At 39.1% G+C, this 16,333-nt stretch overlaps 2 protein-coding genes across 13 annotated transcripts in view; both read right to left on the bottom strand.

Moving 5' to 3' along the window:
• Nucleotides 1–9,196, bottom strand: part of pecam1b (platelet and endothelial cell adhesion molecule 1b) — a 29,797-nt gene extending 20,601 nt beyond the window's left edge. For 3 of the 10 annotated variants that reach the window (XM_022221617.2, XM_022221622.2, XM_022221624.2), the window contains exons 1-3: nucleotides 8,189–9,181; nucleotides 8,058–8,093; nucleotides 1,074–1,370 (exon numbers count right to left, since the gene is read on the bottom strand). In XM_022221617.2, coding sequence (XP_022077309.2) covers nucleotides 1,074–1,370; nucleotides 8,058–8,093; nucleotides 8,189–8,231 — 376 coding nt within the window. In that variant the 5' untranslated portion in view covers nucleotides 8,232–9,181. Of the gene's footprint in view, nucleotides 1–1,073; nucleotides 1,371–8,057; nucleotides 8,094–8,188 lie in introns of all 10 variants that reach the window. The other 7 variants (XR_007941170.1, XR_007941171.1, XM_051946355.1 and 4 more) reach the window with 6 other exon arrangements.
• Nucleotides 9,197–11,047: 1,851 nt separating this feature from the next.
• Nucleotides 11,048–16,333, bottom strand: part of rptor (regulatory associated protein of MTOR, complex 1) — a 234,618-nt gene continuing 229,332 nt past the window's right edge. For all 3 annotated transcript variants that reach the window (XM_022193050.2, XM_022193051.2, XM_022193052.2), the window contains 4 exons: nucleotides 15,189–15,275; nucleotides 14,991–15,107; nucleotides 14,729–14,858; nucleotides 11,048–13,180 (listed from right to left, as the gene is read on the bottom strand). In XM_022193050.2, coding sequence (XP_022048742.1) covers nucleotides 13,112–13,180; nucleotides 14,729–14,858; nucleotides 14,991–15,107; nucleotides 15,189–15,275 — 403 coding nt within the window. In that variant the 3' untranslated portion in view covers nucleotides 11,048–13,111. The remainder of the gene's footprint in view (nucleotides 13,181–14,728; nucleotides 14,859–14,990; nucleotides 15,108–15,188; nucleotides 15,276–16,333) is intronic.

The raw sequence follows: 16,333 nt of genomic DNA, 5'->3' as shown, positions 1-16,333 counted from the left end.
CTTTGGTTGAACTGCAAATCAAAATATTTAACCAAAATTATATTATTCTACATGTTTCTTTTGACTGCACAGTGGTGTAGTGGCTAGGACTTTTGTTTTGCAGCAAGAAGATCCCTGAGTCGAGTCCCGGTCTGGGCCCGGGATCTTTCTGCATGGAGTTTGCATGTTCTCTCTGTGCATGCGTGGGTTTTCTCCGGGTACTCCGGCTTCCTCCCACGGTCCAAAAATATGCTGAGGTTAATTGGTTATTCTAAATTGCCTGTAGGTGTGAATGTGAGTGTGATTGTTTGTCTGTATATGTAGCCCTGCGACAGACTGGCGACCTGTCCAGGGTGTCCCCTGCCTTCGCCCGAGTCAGCTGGGATAGACTCCAGCACCCCCCGCGACCCTAATGAGGATAAAGCGGTGTATAGAGAATGGATGGATGGATGGATGGATGGATGGATGTCTCTTTTAAAAATTTGCCAAAAATTAACCATTTGCTCTCACTAGATTCTGTAAAACAAAGTAGAATTCAGTTATTTTTGCTGCATCATGAAAGTCATGAGTGATTCAACTGAAACTGACAGTCTTGTAACAAAAATTCTGAGACTTTTTGCATGCGGAAACAAATTTAAGATAAATAAATAATAAATAGTAAAACATCTATGGTATGTAGAGCCTCACGGTTTTTCCAGTATTGGTAACATCCGTGGACACTTGTGCAAATATTGATTCAAGGATTTTAAAATTTTTGTATTATACTGTCAATAATCAGAAGAGGAAGAAATTCAAGTTTTGATTTTCTGCTTCTATGAATTACTGCATTTTAACAGCAGACATTTGTGAGTTCGCTCCCCTTGTTTGTGGTCGTTCTGTTTCCGTAGAGGTGCAGGAATTCATATTGCAGAGAAAAATGAGCGAGTACAGTAACAAGTGAGTAAAAATGTGACAGTTTCCAGGAAGACCCAAACATTACCTGTGGGTTAATATGTTTTTAGGTGCATCCTGCTGACTTTTTAAAATCAGAATCTGAACTCATACACACGAACCTCTCAAACTCTAATAATGCACATCCATAAGCACAAACCCACCTCTTACTGTCAGTTTTTTAGCTTCGCTGGTCGACTGTCTGTCCCCGATTTTTATCTTGCACTTGTACTTGCCGCTGTTGGACACTCTGGCCTCAGGCAGAGGGTACAGGAAATCCTCAGAGGAGCTGGTGGTCTTGGTGTACACGATGCTGCCATCCTTGAATATCGTGTACTCGCGACTCAGTGCCTCCTGACCCGAGCTGCTGACCGTCACCTTGCATCTCACGGTCACGTTGGTGCCTCGAGTCACATCAGTACTCGGCTCGATGGACAAGCTGATGTCTCTGATGGTGAACGCTGGGGAGGGAATTTAAACAACCATCAGCCTTAAAGTGAAAAAGACTTTAACATGTGACCATTTTGCCTTTTTGTGATCTTTACTTCCTCATGCTGATGAGCAAAGATGGTAAAACAGAAGTTATGTGGATCAAGCTGCATCAGTAAAAATGTGAGTACAGTTACATAATGTACATTATCATTACAGTCTCCCTGCAGAGAAAAGCTTTGTTCATTATGTGCTTCAGGAAAGACTGAAGTCAAGTCCATTTTATGTTTTATTGCTCATTTCATCCACCTTTTGGGATATATGCTTACTAGCTCTTTTACTCAGAGTTGGATTTAATGCCTCTCTTATGTCTGTGTTAACTACGCAGCAAAAGAAGGAAGTCGATTAGCTGAGTCTAGAGTGCTTAGAGCCTCACTCCTGGTCATTTTGGCTTATACACATAATGAAGAGTTAACAGAGGAGATACTGTACAGCATGTTGCATTAACTGAGTTCTAGAACTGTAGAGGGAGTGGAGAGCAGATTTCTGTGCATCGGAAATTGCCAAAAATACCTATTCCCCACTGCTCCCTGCCTTTATGTGAAACTTAAACAAAGAACTGCTGGTTAGGGTCACCGACCTTTTTACAAAAAACAAATAACTTTCAGTGAAATTCCATTCATTTCTGACAGCTCGTTTAGACAATGGTTGCATTTGTGGACAAATGAGTGAGAAGTGCAAATCCCAAAAGACCAGTATTGGTCAGACATAAACCCAAACACTGATAAACATAAGGATAATGCAGCTGTCACTTTTTCTTTTTCTGTGGACCTCTACATCCACATGCTATTGCTAAGTTTAATCGTTTCCCATTTATATCAGCACTACTGACTATTTTCTGATGAAACAACTACTAGTGAAACATCTGCAACAGATGACATGAAAGTGAGTTCAGGAAGTTGATGTGTTACTTTGGAATTTCATCATAATGCTAACTGTATCCTGACTGGATATGACACACATACAGGAGACAATGAGACAAAAACTGATTTACACTGAGGACAAAACACCCAAACATTAGCTTGTATGTGCGATCCAATGAAGTGAGAGTGCACAGACCTACATACCCTGTTTTAGGACACTCTCTAATTTATTTGAATGAGAAAGTGTCCTAAAACTTTTGACAGGGGGTGTACATACAAGGGAGAATAAACAACTGCTCCAAAAGCACAACACAATTTCCACACACATAAGAGACAATGCAAATCCAAATAAATGGTCTTGTATGCATGAGTATAAAATTATATGATATAATTTGATGTTAAAACAACAACATTAGCAGCGGCAATGGATATCAGGAGGAACGTCTTCTATCTACATTTAAAAATGGAGGGAACAAAGTTGGGTGACATCTCCTCTCACTGACTTGAATCACAGACCAAAACCACTGCATACTTAAAGTGCCCATAAAAAGCATTCACCCCCTTCAGTTTTCACATCATGATGCTGCCACCACCATGCTTCACAGTGGGCATGGTACATGTGATGATAGGTCGTGTTTGGTGGCTTAATTTTATGCTCATCAGACCAAAGAACCTTCTTCCAGAGTCAATCACATGCCTTGTGATGAAATCTAGTTGAGATTTAAAATGAGCCTTTTTCCAACAGTGACTTTCTCTCTGCCACTCTTGTCATCAAGCTTTGACTGGTGAAGAACAGGCAACAGCTTTAGTATGGGCAGTCTTTTCCATCTCAGCTGCTGAAGCTCGTAAGTTATTTAGAGGAATCATAGCTGTCTTGGTGGCCTCCCTCACTCCCCTAGTTCTTGCTCGGTCACTTAGTTCTTAAAGACGACCTGTCATAGTCCGTCCATTTCTTAATGATGGATTTAACTGTACACCACGTGATATTCTGAGGCTTCTTCTCAACACCTGACTAATGCTTTTCATTAAATAAGGTTGTTTTTTGTCTTCATGGTGTAGTTAAATCCAGACTTACTGATTCACCAGTAACTTGATCTTCAAGAATCAGATATCTTTATGCTACAGTCAGACACATTTACTGCACTCAGATGATCTAAATGTCACTAATTATGGGACTTCTAGTACCTGATTAGACAAGCCATTTTAAAGGGGGTGAATTCTTGTGCAATAATGGATTTTAAACATTATTTTTCTAATGACTTGACATTACTTTGTATGGGCTGTTTTCATTTTGACATGAAAGAGTATTTTTTTGGGTGTATTTTTGTCCAAAAAGCCAAATTATATTGACTATACTCCAACATTTACAAGCAATAAAAGGAGAAAACTTTTTATAGGCACTGCCTTTTAATGAGATTTAGTCTAAATACAGAAGAATATGCATTCTTCTGTATTTAGACTAAATCTCATTAAAAGGTTTGGATATTAGTGGGCCACTGCTCATTTTCATATCTCTGTGTATTTGCTCTTTCAGCATGCTTTTCATTTCTCAGCCTCATTGTCTCTGGAATAATTATAAACCATGTGCGTCACTCACACGGCCAAATGTGAACGCTTTAATAATCACCTGAACAAAGCTATGAATCAGTCTTTGGGCGAGAAACAGGTGAAACGTACTGAATGAGTCACACAAGATGCTCACAAACAATTTAGAATAGACTTTATATTTCATTAAAAAATAACCCTGAGTCTCATCTGTATCCAAAGCACTTCTTAAAGTGACAACAGTTTAGTTTTGTGCAGCAGAATAAGAGACAGAAAGCATCTGCAGACGTACATCAAGTCTTTCCCCTCTTGATCAACCATATGTCGGAGTCCTGGAGACAACAGGCTGCTGTTGTGACTCAGAGTGGGTTGATGTGGGGCAGTAAACAAACCTCAAGAAGGCAGGAAAAAGCACTTTGTTAGAGAAACAGATCACTCTGGGGACCGATCACCATTTCAGAGTGCTGAGTCTGGCCCACGCCCAGCATCTTTCAGCAGGGCTGCTGATGAGAAAAACAGCATTCTTTTGCTACCAGACAGAGCCTGAAGCACAGCAGCTACATTGTTTGTTAAAATAAAGATGAGTGTTTACATTTTGTGCTACTTTTTCTAATATTGTACGTTTTTCTTGTGCTTTTCTGATTAAGATTTTACAAAAGTAAAAACATGACTAAAGATTAAACAGCTTCTTCAACCTGTTCACCTTAAAGCCTCTGATTTAAAAAGAGTCAGTCCTGGAGAAACTATTCACCTGTATTACTTAAGTAACAACTGCTGGAATAAGTTAATGTAAACTAGCCACAAACTGCAGCCACTTTATTTAAACTAAGCTTAAGACAGCTCCGTTTCCTACTGATTTGAATTAGTGTGCTACTGTAACCTGTTCTATAAAGTTTAATTCATCTGCATTTTTAAAATCTTATTCTTTACCTTTGAATCTTAGATTGTTTTATAATCTGAATGAAACTGTTTTACACTGTTTTCATTCTGTTTTATACATGTTCAGGCACTATATATATTCAGTGGCAGAAAAAAGTTTTTGGACCTCCTATGCACTTGTGAAATATTGCATTAAGAATCAGTCTTTGGTCTTCAAGTGCAATTTCTTTTTAGTACAGACACAATTTTTGTTGTCATGCTTCGTTTCTAAATAAAGCCAGCACATTTCAAAGTTCTTCAGAGACACAGAAACACGCCTGAAGATACGGATTCCCAGCCAGAAAGGGTACAGCTGCTGCCTGATAACATGAAGTGCAGAAGCAGTCCTTCAGCAGTGGGATACACTCTGCAGAGATACAGACGAACCAACAGCTTGGAAGACAAACCAAGATTTGGACGCAAGAAATGACCACATCCTGACCTGCATGTGCAGGAAAACCACCGAATGACATCACAGGAGCTTCAGCAGCAGTGGTCAAACCAAACTGATGTCCAGTGTTTCACCTGCACTGTACATGGCCGACTTTTAGATAGTAGCTTAAGGTCCTATAAGGCCGTCAAGAAGCCCCTGATTAAAGAGAGACAGAGGTTAGCCTGGCGTTGTTGGGCCCAAGCACACAAGAACTGGACAGCCAGGAACGAGAAGAAGATTCTGTGGTCAAATCAGTTTCCAGCTTTACCTTCTTCCAGCTAGTGTGAGGGTACACAGAAGACCAGGCGAAGCATTATCTCCAGCATAAACAGTACCTACTGTCAAGCATGGTGGAAGCAGTATCATGGTTTAGAGATTCATGAGTGCTGCTGGTGTTGGTCATCTCACTGTCTGTGATCGCACATTGAAGTCTGCCAAGTGTTGTGACATTTTCCAAACCCACATGCTTCCTTCTGCACATGTACTGTTCTGTCAAGGTAAAAAAAAAGGACATTTCCACCAGATAATGCCCCTCAAACATATCCAGGACCAGGAGAATTTGGCTGCAGGAGCTCAGTGTCCAGGTCTTAGAGTGGCCAGCTCAATCCTCAGACATGAGCCTCATTGATAATCTCTGGTAGATTATCAAAAGGTCTGTTTAAAAGCATAAATCAAAGAATTTAGGAGAATTAAAAGCAGTAATTCAAGAAGAATGGGACAAGATAGTCCCTCAATAGTGTGAAAGACTGGTGGGGAACATGCCAGCCAATATTAATTTCATGATGTAATGATGCATTTATTTTTTTGCTCAGTTTTGAACATATTCTCTGTTATTTGTTGACTTTGATACCAAAAATGTTGAGAACTGACAAAGTGAAAGTTTCAAGAATATGATTTGTATCTGTTTGTGTCTGTCTGATGCAGCCACGTTTTGAATCACAAAAAAAGATTTTTCCACAAACCTTTTATGATGATATTTGAGATTATGTAAAATTTGAGGGGTGTCCTTTTTCTATCTATCTATCTATCTATACATATTTTTAAGAGAATAGTTTTTTTTTTATATAAATTCACAAATTTTGCTCATTTTGGCAAATATTTATCTTTTACTTAATAGATGAAACAGTTAATTTGAAGTTTAATATTGCGGTAAATATTTGTTTAAATTAGATACAATTACTCGCAATTAACAGAAGATGGAATATGGAAAAAAATCTGTAAAATATGATTTAAAATTCTGTAGCATTACAGATTTTTTTTTACAGTGTGCTATTAAGAGACTCTTTGTAATGTCTGCTCTAAATATGTCCCAGTAGTAACAGTAGTACAATTAACTGAAATTAAAAAAATATCAGAGTCCATCCTTGGTCCTATCTGGTTAAATATTAAACTGTTTACCTCTTCAGGCCTCTAATAAACATTCAAAAATAAACTATCTGAAAAGGCCACAAGTGAACAGTCACAAATCTGAGAAGCAACACATCAAATGTTCCCATGGAGCCAGTTTAAAATGTGTTTTTACCTCCAGTCTGGACCTGCTAATGGCTTTAAAAGAACAAAACATTTAAAAAAAAAAAAAAAAAGCCCTCCACCTTCACTCCAGCTGATCAGACTGACTCATGTCTTCCACCAGCAATCAGCTCCAGAGGGGGTGTGAGACTGAACTCACCAACATGTTCTCAACATTTCCACCAACTCTTTCCACCAAACTCCGATAACGACCAACTCTGTTTCCACTGAACCTCCGTGTGATTCCGTTTCTGATCTTTTAGAGTCCAATAGTCAACTGAAACCAAATCAAATTTTAGAAAGTTTCCCCACATGAATCTCAGTAAACGCGACTCTTTTTAAATTTGCCTCTTTGCACCATAAACTTTTCACTGTTTTCCTGCCCTGTTCTTTGTGTATTCAGTGTCACTTACTTCAGTTTAAACGAGTAGATTTTAACTTTCTCCATCATACTGTAAGTGTTGCCGCTGCTTTTGTTCATACGTTGTTTTTTATTTTTTGTTCATTCCCTTTGACACTATGTCTCGTGTTTGTTACCTCAGTCTGAGTAGATGTTAGTGTATTTAGTAAATGTGCTCATTGCAGCACCAGTTAGAGACAAAGCAAACTAAGAATGTCATTGCACTAAACTTGTTTATTGCCTCATGTGAAAATAAAAACCCTCAAATACTTTAAATGACATCTCTGTGTTCAGGAAGTTGCACTATATTGTGTTTTACTATTAACTATTAAAATACATTTATAATTTTATAATGACTTCATAAATATTTTAAAGAATTTATTTAATAAATTGAACTGCATTCGTTGGTCGAACATATTTTGGAAAACTATTTTCTTTCCAGTCAAAGATGGTTTTAATTAAATTGATGACTGACAAAAATGTAATTGTTCAAATAAATTACTTAAAAGGAGTTAAGTAATTAAATGTTATGTACTTCCCTACAATAATTATGTCACACAGGTCATGTTACTTCGGATCTTCTTTAAAAAGCGACTAAACTTCTCTGCCATGTTCTTGAAGATGCTTCATCTTCATTCAAGACGTTTCTTCAGTTCATCTGACTGATGGAGATCTTTACATTTAAACAGTCAAATGACTAATTCCATTAGTGACAATAAACATGGAAACAAGTAGCTCCAGTGTTCAGTCGGTAGAGGAGGAAGCTTGAAATCCTTACTAAGCCAATTTGCCTCAATTTGAATGTAGTTTTGTATCAACTAATGCAGAAGTTTGAATTTAAATTATACACGATGTTAAATTAATGCAACACTATTAAGTCACCCCCATCAAAATAAAGTTTGTGACTTAGAAAGGTTTATCTAAATCAGTAGGCTCAATTTTTTTTTTAATCTTGCAGCCCTGCATTTACTTTATCTTAGCTCGTACTTACTGTGCTGTGCGTTCACCACGCTGCCTGGATGGAAGTCTGGGAGCAAGAACACAAAGTAAAGCACCAGATTAGAGACAAGTCTGCCAACCATCTCCACACACATTAATCCAGAGAGAAGCTGAGGTTCTTACAGCTGGACAGCAGCGTGGAGGTGAGCAGCAGTAGGAGGCCCATCCTGCTACCGTCCTGGAGCTCGACTGACTGGTGTCTGGACCTTCCTGGTGGGCAGATCTGGTTCTGGTGGGCGGCTGCAGATCTGAAGGTGGTTCTGCACCTCAGCCAGTAAGCGGTTATCACCCCGAGCAGCCGTCGGCTTGGCTTAATTTGACAGGAAGCCAGTGTTGTTTCCTCAGGATGTTCGTGCTGCAGCTCTTTGGTGTTGTGGAATGTTCTTCTCTGGACTCCTACATGTGATTGTGAAACGTTAGTCACAATAACTGGTTGGTGGTGCAGCAGTCGGGCCTTTGACCTCGGACCCCCGGCGGGTTAAAGCCTCTGCAGGTAGAGAGAAGAACAAGAAGGAGGCGACAGTCTTTGTGCAGCAAAACCCGTTTCCTGAAACGAAGATAAGGGCGTGTCTCAGCTGCTGAAAACATAAATCAGGCTCTCTCATGGAAATATTTTCATTAGTGCAAATATTTTCCATCATGAGTGAACCAGACAGACCCTCGCTGAAGCTCTTTGACTTGTGGTTGGTTTGTAACAAGAATCAGTCAAAGTCAGTGGCATTATGGCAGAGAGGAAAGATGTTGCTCCACCTTCTCAAGTTTTCTTCAAAGTTTACTTATGTGTTATTTGGGACCCAAAACTAAGTTCTCTATGTTTTCAGACTTTTAATAATTCACCCTAAAAATGAACACTTCTCAGTGGGGAAGCCATTTTAAGCATTTAGAAATACAACTCACACAGCCATGAAATTCACTGAGGACACAGACAGATCAAGCAGTTCCAAATTCGTGTTTGTGTTGGGATTTATTATTCCTTTAGAGAGTTCTGTGCCTCCTCCCAGTCAGGCATTACTGGAATGCCACACAGTTGTGCATTTCTTTGAAAACACTAAAACATTCTGAAATAACTAGCTGCTGGTATTAAACACTTTCATTAATTAATAACTAATTGTACAGGCATTAACGAATTTGTTTGCAAAATGAGTAATTTGTCCATGAATTAATAAACTAGGAAATTGTGAAAGCAAAAGGAACTGGGGAAACACAAATGGTTTCAATTAAATTTGCTTGTTTAAATGAATGAATAAAATCTGAAGTCTTACTTCAAGTTGTAACTGCACTTATTTATCTGTTTTATTAAAAAAAAATGTTGTGACAGTTAGCTATTTGTGGATTCATTAAAGCATTTTTCAGAAGATGTACTTGTTTCCTGTTTTGCGTTGAATTTGTAAATCCCCTTTTAACCAACTGAACTCCAAGTAGTACCGGGGAGTTTTTATTTACTCCTCTCACTTTTTTACTCAGTGGGCTCTACAGAACAACCACGACTAGAAGAAGAGAGAACTCAGAAATGCCTGTGTAGTACGACAGTTATAGTACTATGAGTAATTAATATACAGTATAATCTATACTGACAGTCAATAGAAACTTTGAGGTAGAAATGTACGCAGAATTCTACTTGTAGGGGGGTTGTAATTATTCATTGTGGATTTACTGATGATCTAGTGCCCTGGTAGTTGAGACGATGAGTTGTCATTTTGTCATGATTCATTGCACATGGGTTGGTCACTTTGCAAAAGTGAACCAAATACACACCAAGCAATACTCAGTGAGTATCTGCACAATTTAAGAATGGGTTTTGAAGGCCTATATAAAGGCCCAAAAAAGGCCACCATTGTTAGTCCAGTGAACAGCATCATGCCGCGTCTATCACATGAACAACGTCTCCGGGCACTGGGTATGGTGGAGGCCGCTTTGAGCTACAGTGATGTAGCCAGGCGTATGGGCTGTTCCCAACCCACAATCAGAAGCCTGGTCCAAAGCATGCGCCGACGGATTGCTGCCTGCATCGGAGCAAATGGAGGCCGTACTCGGTATTGACTGTTGTGACTTTGTGTTTGGCAGGTGCCGTTTTCTTTTGTGAAATTCTTTATTTTGAAATCATTCTTGAAACTTTAGATTTTTGTTTCTGTATGCCAATATGCTAAACAAATGATTCATATGAAGAAAATCCAGTTTCGGGCTTCAAAATAAAAATTATGTTGAAAAATATGGTCTCAAAGTTTTTAATGACTGTCAGTGTACTTCCACGTCACCTGTGGTCCACATTCAGTGTCAAAATTCCAAAAATCTGTCACAGAAACATAATTAGTCTCAAACATACTCTTTAGTGATTGCACATGTCAAAGTCAACATAATAGTTGTGTGTAACTAGCTTTGTCAAATTTCAAAAACAATATGCCTAATGTTTGAGACTTAGACAAAAAAATATGATCACTGAAAACTATTTCTAGTATCTAAATCAGTGATGTTTTTATATACTGGTATTGATGAAAACGTAATATGTAAAAAACAAAATATTGACACTATCTTTATATTACATATGATGCAGCAACAACATACAGTCGAGTTACCTTTACAAACTCTCTCTGCCCACATAGAAATATTCTGAGTGTAACTGACTTACTAAAAAGGACTGTGCAGTGGATGGTGGTTAGCACCGTCACCTCACAGCTAGAAGATCCCCAGTTTGCATCCTGGCCTTCCCTGGATCTTTCTGCATGGAGTTTGCATGTTCTCCTTGTGCATGCATGAGCTTCCTCCAGGTAATCCAGCTACCTCACACATTCCAAAATATGCTGATGTTAATTGCTGATGCTAAATTGTGATTATTTTTGGTGAAAATTTTACATTGTAGCGTTCCTTCTCTCAATAAGAGATTAAAATCCCCTCCCAAAAGTCCAGATTACATGCACAAAGCATAAACATATATGGATGACAGTATAACTGTGTTTTAAAAGCACATTGCAGAAACAGACAACATCCGGTGTTGTATTTGGTTTATTTCACTGATTTCATCTCCTGCCTTATAAACCACAGTCAGCGAAGCAGTCTACAGTCAAACAAAAGGCCAATCTGATTGTTTTTTTCCTGTTTTACTACTGAGTTAAAGTCTTTGTCTCCATATCTAAAAATCTTAAAACTCAAAGCAGGATACTTAGATATGAAGGTGGTTCTGAGCTCAGTCCAAAAAAAGGAACGCTTTTAGGCTGAGGCAGCGAGGCATCTGAGGCTCCGCTAAACCACGGAGAGCTCAGTGACGGTGGGGACGAATGTGGAAACCGGTTATACAGGCTGCATGGTGTGTGTTTACCAGTTCATTTTCAGTTTTTGCAGGGTAAAGCGAAGCTTGGGACGTTCGAGACGTAAGGTGGGCTTGGCGGGATAGAAATGGCGGGAGAAGAAATGGCGGGAAAAAAATGGTAGGAAAATGTGGAAAAAGTGCGATATGTTCATTTAAAGCTGTCGCCACTTTTCTTTTTCCCTCCATATCACTGAGGCTAAAGGCGAACAAAATGCTAGATGAATTAAAAACATAAAATTACAACAACAGGAAAAGAATTTTAAAAAAAAAAACAAAGCTAAGAAGGCAAAGCTGCAGCCTCAGAGAGGAGGCACGTCGTTGGTGATACTGCACAAACAAAAGCTCTAAAAATTCAAAATCTTCCTTCTAATTAAGGGGGTGCCTTTACCACACAGCACCACAACAACAAATATGTCAACAATTTACACCATATCTGGAGGGAGGCGGGCTTTTATTTTGGAGGCAGCTCACGAAATACCTGAGCGAGGACCTAAACTTGACACCCTGTCCCTCAACATGCAACACACTACACCTCCAGAAAACAAGGCGGACAATAAAATCAAAATAAAACCTCAACGTAAACCTTACAGGGTGGGTTTTATAGAAAAAAAAAAAGAAAGTTGCACTAGACAGCAGGTAGGAAGTTTAGACAATGACCAAAAAACCAAATGAATTGATATTTCTTCTGTCACTCATGACAGCAGATGGTGTTTCTGGTGTTTTAATGCATAAAAAGAAGCTCAGAGGGGTAACGTTGCTGTGGATGCAAGTGTTGGTATTGCTGCGATGCTGCTGTCCTCTTCTAATGGAAGTGCAGAGAGGAGCTTGAGGTTGGATCTTATTGCTTTGCAGGGCAGGTAGGCAGGTAATGCAGGTCTCCGTTCTACTCTGGGGGGGAGGCGACGCATCCTTTCCCCCAAACAAATCAACAAAAACATCCCTCGGAGCCACAATAAAAAGAGGCCTTGCGGGGAAATTATGATCATGTTTGGCACGCTGGGTTCAGGGAAGCGAGGAAAGGACAACAGGAGCAGGCGTTTGTTTTTGGGCATCAATTAAATCCAAGGCTGTGGAGGCCCTCTGTGGGGAAACATCTGTGCTGTAATCCACTTATACACACAAAAAAACCAAAACCTTCATCACTGATTTCAAGCAACAACAAGCACAGTCCGTCATCTCCGGGTGCGTCCTCACAAAACGTCTTGTCGGCCTTTAACTGAATTTCTGAACATACCGGGGGTCCAACGGAGGGGTGAAGCCCATGTTTTCTGCACCAGTGAATGTGTTTCAACAGTGTTTTTGTGTTCTGTCCTCTTGGTGACCAACATCTGTCTCTCTCCACATCTGGTCACGTCTGGTTCAGGTAGTGATGCTCGCTGTGTAGCGAGGAGAAGCCCCAGCCAGCGATCGGTGGGTCTTTAAAATAGAACCTCTCTTCTTCTTCTGTATATGATATTTAAATATACACACTTCTCAGCACAGCCAAGTCTACAATCATTAGCTTCATAATAAGAATATGAATAAACAATGATAATAATAATATATATATATATGTATGTATATATATATATTTATATATAGTCGTTCATAGCATGAGTTTTTCTCAGCAGTCATCACTAGAACATTCACGGTGGTAATTGCATATGTACAACAAAAACATCATTTACATCCTGGTGCTTGAGGCTCAGGGTCAGAAGTGTTGGTGGGGATGGAGGGTGGAGGAGGTGATGGATGCTGGTGTGTTATCTGAGCCTCTTCTCTGCTGAGTAGATGGACATGTAGTAATCGTTGCTGCCGACCGCCAAGTGGGGCTGCAAAAAAGCAGAGGGGGAGTCACATTTGCTGCATTGTTTCTGCATTTAACGTGATGGGTGTTCATAAAAACAGAGCAGAGAGAACTCTAGCAAACATATGTTTGAAGCTTTAAATTTTTGACACACATTGCATACAGTAGTGACCAGAGGTGGTGGGCAGTTTTGTGTCGGCAGTCAGAGAGCATTGTGTGGGTTTAGCTAGCAACAGGGCACCATGGCAAAGTCTTCTGTGACACTTAATCGCTTACTTTTCCCCTGGGACATATACAACTACCAGCTTTGCGGTCCAAGTCATGTGTCCATAGCTTAAAACAACAACATGAGCACAGGACAAACGATAAATTAATGCAGTTTTGATTGGTAATGCTGCATTTATTTGGAAAATTATTCAAATTTGCAACACCTGTGCACCAATACAATTTAATAATGTCTTCATCGGCCCAGACACAGCTTAGAATAAAAGTATTTATTTATCTAATCTAATGATGCCATGCGGCTACTAGGGCTGTAGTGTCCAGAACAATTGGTTGGTGGATACACACTCATCAGATCAAATTCTTATCGGTGGGACAATCTCCTGTGTTACCTTCATAAGGAAAAAAGAGCCACATCAACAGCCAGGATAAATCCATTAATTTTGGAAATTAGGGGAACAGACTCTTTTCATAATTTTGAACTCTCCTAATCTATTGAAGACTGCTCCATCTAACTTATCTAACATTTATGAAACATTTACAAAACAGCAGTTTGTGTATCACAACTCAACAACCAACATGTCAGATCATCTAAAAACAGCAGCTAACTTGTCTGTGTTTTATTCTGTGTTCTGCTCCATCACCAGCTGATAAATTATTACTTTCAGAAATCATATGAATATGTGTAGCTGGTCTGCTCCAAGTCTGCTCTCATGATTTCATGATAAAATATTCAGGTTTAAATGATTTAAAAGGCGCCTTATTTCACAAATATCAGTTTTTCATTGTTTTCTGTGTGTCACCACTGTGTCTAGAGACCCACAATATACGAGAAACGTCTACCAGTCTGGTAACATGCACATTTTTTCCTCCTGATTGGCTGATGAGCTACTATTTTGCACTAGTGGAATCTTGCGTTCCTGAACAGACAAACTAATTTGCTTGGTGCATTAAACGGCAGCTAAAAGTAGATACTCCAAACAAAACTTTAAAATCTTTCTCAGATTCAAGCTTGGACAGAATTACCACGAGGGATCTTTTTCACATAACTGTTTGTTTGACTGTTTCTAAAAAAAATGATGAGTGCAGCTTTAAAATAAAGATTGATTCGTTGATCTACCTAAATACAACTTAGGCTGAAGTTATTTGAGTATTTTAATTTTTGCCGTTATTTTCTAAGAGAATTATTGTAATTTAACTCCACTACATTCATCTCTAAGCAACAGTTAATCGTTACTGTAAGACGTTTTTCAGACACAAAACAACAAACAACCTAAACGTCACATAATTTTGGTGTAATTCTGAAAAGCTGGATCGCGGCACGCCTGTGTGATCGTCATTCTTGTTTTACCCAATGAGGATGGAAGGCTAAACAGCTGATGGCGCCAATCCGCTGTCCCATGAAGCCGTCGTAATACTTTATGTTGCTGATGACATCGCCGTTAGCATTGTAGACGGCGATGAACTGGTTCATGGATCCACTGAAGGGAAGACCAAACAGAAAGGAGTCACTCAGAATGAATCTTATCAGGTGTCGTTTCTCTATTTATTTCAGGAAAAGTGGTCTTATAATGCAGCATTGCAGAGTTTTTCTTGCATCTCTACTAACTGACCAGGCGAACAGGTTGGCCTGCGGGTGGATGTCCAGCGCTGTTAAACCTTTTACCGTCTGCAGCACGTTGATGGAGTCCGGCGTCCGCGGCTCAAAGAACCGAACGTCTCCGTTAACACTGATTAAAAGCATCGGCGTCAGAACAGGCCAGAAAACAGCAAAGTTAACATGTGAATCTCAGTAATGTTAAAGAGTTTACCTGACGCTAATGATATGTCCGTCCGTCTCCTTCTGTAGATGAGCTTTGACCACCCAGGCTCCGTGCTCCCTGTAGGTCATCACACGACTGCAGAAACACAGTAAATGACAGGTTATGTAGATCTGTTCCTGATGCAGGAAAATAATACTGGAGCTGAAGCTCAGAAGCCACAAAGTCTTCATGGACAAACTTTTTACTGTAATTTTTACTGTCATTCCTTTACTTCTGAGGTCCTCAATAAAGACTGATGCTGTAATATTGATCTATATGTTGATGTATATTTAACAAATACAGAAATGTGAAATCCAAATAAAATCTTTTCTTTACTTCTGTGTGTTTTACAGTTGTTTTTGTACTTTTTGTAGTCTGAAAGCTGCTTGTATCCGTCTTCTGGCTAGATCTTCCAGTAAAACATGATTGTAATAGTTGATTTTTTCAATCAATAAACCCTGAGAACCCCAAAATATCCACCTGCAAGTGTGAAAGTCATATTACGTTTAAAGAAAATGCCAAAATGACACATTTTTTGGAGTTTGAAATTGTTAAACCAGGAGGAATCATCAGAGAAAGACCCAAATCAAAGGTTAAAAATTGCAATATTTAACCCTAACCCTATATAACGTGTGTCTTGTCGTTTGCAATAACAGAATTTTGCAAAAAAACAAAAAATTCTGCACTCCTCATTACAACCGTGAAGTGATTCTGCTGCGACCAACAGTCATGTAACAAAAATTCTGTGGTTTTCCAGCTGAACTGCAGGTTGTGTTTACATTTACTGTATAGTTGTACAGAAAAGATTTAAAAATCAAAGTATTTAAATATCTATAACATGTACGGTCAAGTACTGGTAGCACCTAATGGCACTTTGACAAAATGGTACAATACACGTCGATTCCAGGTTTTTTTAACAACATTTTTTGTAAAACAAGCAGTTTACGAAATTCAGCAGCTGTTTTTTCTGTTTTTATAACTTATGCCATTAGAATTTTGTTATGGTAAACAGGAGACACTTCTGAGTTCTCTCTCCTTCCACTCATGGTTGTTCTCTTTCCATAGAGGTGTAGGACTTACAATAAAAAATGAGGCAGCAGTGAGTAAAATGTGCCAGAAGCAGAAAACATTCGGTGACTGGTTGGAGCTCAGAG

This window comes from Acanthochromis polyacanthus, chromosome 3, assembly GCF_021347895.1.
Source record: "Acanthochromis polyacanthus isolate Apoly-LR-REF ecotype Palm Island chromosome 3, KAUST_Apoly_ChrSc, whole genome shotgun sequence".
Lineage (NCBI taxonomy): Eukaryota > Metazoa > Chordata > Actinopteri > Pomacentridae > Acanthochromis > Acanthochromis polyacanthus.
Note: the sequence above shows the minus strand (reverse complement) of the source record. Positions and strands in the feature narration are given on the sequence as shown.